The sequence below is a fragment of the Cynocephalus volans genome, chromosome 4, assembly GCF_027409185.1.
Source record: "Cynocephalus volans isolate mCynVol1 chromosome 4, mCynVol1.pri, whole genome shotgun sequence".
NCBI classification, from domain to species: Eukaryota; Metazoa; Chordata; class Mammalia; order Dermoptera; family Cynocephalidae; genus Cynocephalus; species Cynocephalus volans.
Window position 1 is genome coordinate 160,782,824 of NC_084463.1, and position 6,860 is coordinate 160,789,683.

Here is a 6,860-nt window from a genome sequence, read left to right on the forward strand (position 1 = left end):
AACCAGCTTCTCCAGCACCAGGCTTCTGCAGCAGGGACCAGCTTCTCCAGCTCAGCTTCTGCAGCAGGGACCACCTTCTCCAGCTCAGCTCCTGCAGCAGGAACCAGCTTCTCCAGTTCAGCTCCTGCAGCCAGGGCAGCTTCTCCAGCACCAGGCTCCTGCAGGGCATGGTGACCAGCAGTACCCAATAGCAGCTGCTTCTCCCAGCACCCAACCCCCATCTTGGGAGTAATGGAGCACCTCTAGTGAGACACTTACCCATGAACAGGTTTTCCCAGCATCCTAGAGGATGGTTTTCCAGCAAGTTCCACGGGGCCAACATAGCACTTCCACAACTTCTCTGCTATCCAGTGAATCACTGTTATTTCCTCCAACAAGGTCTGGATCTCGGACCTGGAGGCAAGAAGCAGGATCTTCACTGGGGGCTCTAGCTCAGCCCTAGGGTTGGGAGGGTGATCCTTGTATCTGCTATTCCTCTAATCTTTAGAGTTCTCTTTACTTCTTACTAACCAAGCCCCCATTACCCCAATCTCCTTTTGTCATTAATAATCCTTTATATCAAACTTCCCATGTTCAAATTACTTGGTGGTTTCTCTCATCTGCTTGGACCCAGACTGATACAGCTCCCTACCTCATAGTGTTATGAGGATCAGAAGAGGTAATGCAAGGAGTGTTCTTAGCTTGGTACCTGATGCACAGAGAGGACTCAGAAAACAGCTGTAATACCATCATCGCCATCATCATCATCTCACTACATCAAAACCTATAGAGCAGCCACTTATTAACCGTTGCTGTGGTTCCATAGTATGAACGGAGTTTTGAGTCATTCCACTCCTGATGGACATTTGCATTATTCCAGTTTTCCATAACTACATACAGCCCTATGGTCCACATAAGTCCCGGCATCTACTGAGTACTTACCATGTGCTGTACAGTGTTCAAAGTAATTACGTATATTAGCTCATGAATCCTCACAACACGCCTATCGTATGAGTTTCCTATTGCTGCTGTAAGAAACTACCACATACTCCGTGGCTTAAAACAACACACATTTATTATCTTACAGTTCTGGAAGTCAGAAGTCTAAAATGAAGGTGTGGATGGGGCTGTGTTCCCCCTCAGGGCTCTAGGGGAGAACCCGGTCCCTTGTCTTTTCTGACTTCTGGACATCATTGTGTTCCTTCACTCATGATCCTTCCTCACATCACTCCAACCTCTTGCTCCCATCATCACCTCTCCTACTACTCACTGTGATCCCCCTGCCTCCCTCTTATGAGGACCCTTGTGAGTATCTGAGGCCCACCCAGGTAATCCTGGATAACCTCCCCATCTCAAGATCCTTAACTTAATCACATCTGCAGAGTCTCTTTTACTTTACCATGTGAGATAACATGTTCACAGGCAACAGGCATTGGGAGGTGGACATCGGGGTGGGGGGCATTATTCAGTCAACTACACCTATGGAGTGGGTACTATTATCCCACCCATTTTACAGATGAGAAAACTGAAGCACAAAGAGAATAAGAAACTTGCCCAAAGCCATACAGTTCATAAGTAGCAGAGCTGGCATACAAATCCAGGCAGTCTGGCTCTAACAACTTCACAACTTTGAATAAATCTTTGCATACTCGAATGAGGGTTTATGTAGGATAAATTTCTAGAAACAGAATTACCAGGGCAAGGGCCGGCCCATGGCTCACTCGGTAGAGTGCGGTGCTGATAACACCAAGGCCACGGGTTCGGATCCTATATAGGGATGGCCGGTTTGCTCACTGGCTGAGGGGGTGCTGACAACACCAAGTCAAGGGTTGAGATCCCCTTACCGGTCATCTTTTAAAAAAAAAAAAAAAAAAAAAAGACAGAATTACCAGGGCAAAGGAGACACACTTACAAGTGTTTAATACCCATTGTGAAGTATTTACTTTGGCTGTGCTGATTAATTCCCACCAGCAGCATCTAAAATCCCAAATCCTTCCTCATCCCGACTCTGATGGTTTGAGGGCAGAATGTTATTTGGATACACAAAGCCAAAGGATTTTTACAACTTCTTATCAATTTAAGAACTGAAAAATGCTTCTCTTTCATGAAAGAAGAGGAATAGGACTCTCCTAATAATAAACAAAAAATTACAACAGGAATAAAGAACCATCAGTTTCCTGGAGAAAATAAAAACGTGGTTAGCTTGACGTGTGGCAAGACCGAAAATATTGTCCTTCAGGGTTGAAAAAAAATTGTCCCAATGCTAACCATAATTACAGTTTTACTTTCCTCACCGAGACTTGAACACTCTCCTTTGTCAGAGGCACGATGTTTGAGGGTGTAGTTTTCCTGCCTTAGCAGGTCATTTTCATCTCCTGTGCCATCTTCTAAAGATTCCCGGTTAATGAATCAGTTCCATCATCGAGCCTTTCCAATTGCTCTCTCCTTATTTTGCATCCACGCCACAAGTCTTGTTTTCTTCTACAACTTCGTTTTCAAGTCCTTGCATTTCCCCTCCCAGTGTGCTATTTATATGGGGCCAAATACGTCTACTAATCACAAGAGCGAACACTCACATAGTTACTTTTATTACCTTCGCTTTTGCAGAAGAGAAAAGGGGGCGAAGTAGCTTGCCCAAGATCCCATAGAAACGGGATGCAGACCGAGGCACCTGTCCCCAGATTCTGTCCACGTGATATCCTACCCTGTCTCCTCTGGAGGAGCTGGCCTCCTGGTGTCCCCATGGGCAGCAGGCATCCCCAGGGCATCTGCAGGCGATGATGGTGGGGCTTGCAGGACAGCGAGCAGCACAGCAGCACGGTGCTCAGGCCCTGCCGCTTCCTACAGCCTCAGTTTCCCCATCTGTGAGATGGGAACAACACTAGTCCCCTCTCATAGGGCAGTGAGGAGGGGTTGGTATTATCCCCATTTTACAGGTGACAGATGCTCATAATGTGAGCATGGGGCAGAAGCAAGGTGAGAACTCGGGAAAGGGATGCTGCCCCCATCCTCAGACGGCAGCCTTCCTGTGCCAAGTTCCACTGTCGAAGCAGGCTTCCTTAACCGAGAATCGGGGGGCAGCTCCCTCTGCTGGTCATCTCCTGGCACCCTCTGCCTAGTCCTGGACTAGGCTTGGCCCTACCCGCCCACTGTTCCTCTGTTCCCTGAGGACTTCCCGGAAGCCCCCAGGCCCAGTGTCCCTGTCCTTCCTGCACTGTTTCCTCCCCAGGTGAGGCTCCGTGCCGGGCACAGGTCCGACATCTGGGAGGTGCTAAGGGGATGTGCCACTAACCAAATGCCACCATGTGAACCCTGGGTTCTCAGACCCCTCCTCTCCAACTATGACCACCAACCCAAAGCATCGCCCCACCCCAGCCGCCCCCTCTCCATAGTTCCAAACTCGCAGACACGCAGCGCAGGCTGTGTCTCACCTCTTCAATAGGGTAATGTTCTAGACTTCCTATTCTGGCATTCAAGACTTCTATTGCTCCTCTCCAGTGTTAGGACACTCTCCACCCCTCAACACTGCCCATCCCATATTCATAATGCTGTCGCTGTCTTCCTCCTATCAAAGCCACACAGATAAGGGAGCAAATAAGTGTCAGCTGAGTGGCTGTTCTGTGTTAGGCATGGCACAGGGCACTGTTCACCCAGTTTATAGATAAGGGAACTGATGCTCCCAGAAGGTAAGGGGCCTGTATGAGTTCCCACAGCCAGTGAGAGGCTGAGCGGGATTTGAACCCAGCTCTGCCTAACTGGCATCCTTGCCCTGGTGTCTGCTCCCAAAGACATCCCAACCAGACGTTTCACAATCGGCTCCAGAATCTCACATGTACTCCACAGGGTGTGGCTGATGGACTGTCCCCAAGCCTGGGTCCCCTGAGACCCTACCCACAAAAGAACCACTGTCTGTCTAGCCCCTTCTGGTCACAGGGCTCTCTCCAACTAAGGGGCTGGGTCCCCACCAGTGTGATGGGCAGACTGAGCGGTGGACCACTCTACTGCTGACAGCACAGGTACTGGGGGGCCTGGACAAAATGCTGTCCCTGTCGACCAGAGAGTGGGGGCTGCTCGAGAAGGGCCTAGGAGAGCAGGGGCCCTTCTCGGCCTGTTCCGGACTTGCCCAGCTGTTCTTCCTTCACTCTCTCCTTTCCGGGGGTCACGGCCTCTTCCCTCCTCAGTCTCTCCTTCCTCCCTTCTCTGGGTCCCCATCCCCTGCCCCAGGGCTCCTGGACCTCTCATGGACCTTTGCCTCACTCTCTGCCCCCCATGCACTGTCCTTCTCAGGAGCTGTCTCCTTGTGCCTCTCTCCTGGTCACCCATCGTTCCACCTACGCTAACTCCTCCCCGGATCCTGGAGACGCCCTCTAGCTGGTGGGAAAGAGTGTCTGGGAATGGTGTTAGGGAATGGTGTCTATGCCCTACCCATCTACCATCTCCCCACCGCAGCTGAGTCTACTCGAAGCCACGGGTGTTGTCTTGGTTTATTCAAGCTGTATTGAGAAGATTGGGAGGATGGGCAAAAGCCTTGGGGTGGGGCCGGTGAGGAGCAGCTGGCATAGCAGGAAAGAGCTGAGGGACAGCTGGGTGGGTTCAGGGAGGGCAGGAGACTGGGTGCTTCTTAACTGGTAGGTCCACGCGGGCAGTGAGCGGGTACTTGGTGATGCCACAGGTATTGCTCCCTCGGTGCAGCCAGAAATAGCCTTAGGAAGTTATGGGACATGTGGGCCAGAACGTGGGGAGAGGCCTGTTCTGCCCTGTCCCCTTCTCCAGTAGGTCACACTCACCTCCTCGCCCCAGTTGGCCCCCCAGGAGTTCTTCAGGATCCAGTACGAGGTGAAGTGGCGAGATTGAGACTGGAACGAGCCTGTCTCTGCCCACTCCACTGACTTGGTCCTACCAAAGCCCACCAGCAGGATGGAGTGATTGACTTGCCGGGGGTCACAGGTGCTGGGCTTGGCCCTGATTACACCCTTCTGGTATTGCTGCAGGGGTGGGGGCAGAGGGGCTGAGTCTGTGGCCACCTCCCCTCCATGCCCCACCCCCTTCCCTACCCCATCCCACCTGCAGTAGCTTCATGTTGATGGTCACGGTGATGGGGCCATGGGTGGCCAGGTGGTGGGCCATGACTGGGGATGGAAGGTGCCATCAGGCCCTGCCTGCCCCGCAGCCTCTGCTCTCAGCACGTGGGCATTCTTCTCCCTCCCCCACCTCTCTGCCCCTCCCCCACCCTTGCCCCCACCCCCCATCTCTGTCTGTAGCCCAGTGGGTCTGCCTCTGTCTCGGTTGGTCTGTTCCTGTCGTCCCCCTCCACCCGTGTCTCCACCCTGCCCGCACTCTGCTCGTTGTCCGGCAGCATGAGGAAATCCTGGATCCAGGCCACCTTCTTGTACTTCCTGGCTTGGCACCTGTGGGTTTTGGTGTCCCCCCTGAATGGGTAGTCCTTTTCACTGGCCAGACCACCTGGAGATAAGCAAGACAAGGAGGGAGACTCTGCTCCTGAACGTGCCCCACCCCTGCAGTTGCCCAGAGGCGGGTACTCACTGTTGTTGAGGACAGTTACGAACGCGTCCCAGACAAAGCCCCCCGAGCAGCCATCCCCACAGCGGTCACAGTCGAGCAGCTCTGGTGCAAGAAGGGTCAGTGTGGGTGGACAGGCCCGTGTCCTCCCCCTCCTGCCTCGTACACACCCTCTCCCGCAGCCGTACCCTGCACAGAGACTTCCACGGACTGGCGGTGTTTGATGCCCCACAGGGACTCGATGTTACCTGCAGCCGCCATGGCCCAGCAGCAGTTGCAGTTTTTCTGGTGGGAGAGAGGGTGGGGGCAGGGTGAGGTGTTCAGGCCTTGTCCCTCCTCTCCCACCAGGGGCCGACTGGGCCGTGCTGAGCAGGGGCAGATACCTGGTCCTTGATGGAAGAGATGATGCCGGCCGCCTTCCGCCAGTCACAGGTGGCGGGCGTTGACTCCCCCTGATTTTCAGACCCTACGTTTCTGCCCACGGGGATCCCTCCAGTTGCCCTTCGATGCCCATAGAGCTGACCAAACTCCTCCTCTGGGGGACAGACAGGGCCACCAAGGTCACAGTTTTGACCCCTTCTCCCTATTGCACCTCTCCCACTCCAGCTGTTGACATCACTGGCCATTTGGGTCCCCATAATACCCTAGGAGGCAGAAAGGCAAGGATGCTGAGGCCTAGAGAGAGGCTCAGCTCCTCGCTGGGGTTTACTCCTGCACCTGCTGCCCCGAGCTGGGCTGGGCTGGGACTCAGGCCTGCAGAGTTCCTGCCCCTGTGCTCTGTGATTTGGGACAAGCACCCAGGCCTCTGGTCCTTAGGATGCCTCCCTGAGAAATGAAAATGGAAGGTCCGCTCTGTCCATCTGCCAGTATCCCTGGAGCAGACAGACTCTGCTTCCACACCCACCACATATGGGCCAGGAGTGTCCCTGGTACCTGTGAGGTCCTGTTTCTATTTCACCCCTCACTGAACCCCTCATGTTGGTCTGTCAGTGGACTTCCTCTTCGGTGTCTCCATTTCCTTGTCCCAACTGCCCCGTCCGTCTGTCCCTTGTCAAGCACTCATCTTTACAATAACACTGAGAGATGGACTCTATTATCACCCCCCGTTAGATATAAGGACGCAAAGCCTGGGAAAGTTTGGGTGACCTGCCAGGGACGAGCAGCTGGTAACTGGGCGAGCAGCGAGCCGAACCCGGAGGCGGAGGGTTGACCCCAGCGCTGCCCCGCCCCGCTCCTCCGGCCCCGCCCCGCTCCTCCGGCCCCGCCCCGTCCCCCCGGCCCCGCCCCCGCCCCTTCCCGCCGGCCCCGGCCCCTCCCCTCCCCGCGGCCCCGCCCCCTCGTGCGGCCCCGCCCCGCCTGGC

General features: G+C 54.4%; 1 protein-coding gene across 1 annotated transcript; it reads right to left on the minus strand.

Annotated features, from left to right (window-relative positions):
- Positions 1–4,572: 4,572 nt before the first annotated feature.
- LOC134376694 (cathepsin W-like) lies at positions 4,573–6,125 on the minus strand. Its single transcript, XM_063095171.1, has 8 exons — positions 6,092–6,125; positions 5,883–6,034; positions 5,688–5,784; positions 5,524–5,604; positions 5,317–5,442; positions 5,044–5,108; positions 4,763–4,964; positions 4,573–4,682 (listed from the first exon to the last, which is right to left on the minus strand). Exons 1-8 carry the CDS (start codon positions 6,123–6,125, stop codon positions 4,573–4,575), a joined length of 867 nt encoding a protein of 288 aa, XP_062951241.1.
- Between the last annotated feature and the right edge of the window lie 735 nt (positions 6,126–6,860).

Excerpts from the sequence above, each read along its gene's own strand:
- LOC134376694 (XM_063095171.1), bottom strand. The coding sequence starts at position 6,125 with ATGGCCAGTGATGTCAACAGCTGGAGTGGGAGAG. Across the intron at positions 5,785-5,882 it reads TCTCTTCCATCAAGGACCAG|AAAAACTGCAACTGCTGCTG; the intron begins GTATCTGCCCCT and ends CTCTCCCACCAG. Across the intron at positions 5,443-5,523 it reads CGTAACTGTCCTCAACAACA|GTGGTCTGGCCAGTGAAAAG; the intron begins GTGAGTACCCGC and ends GCTTATCTCCAG.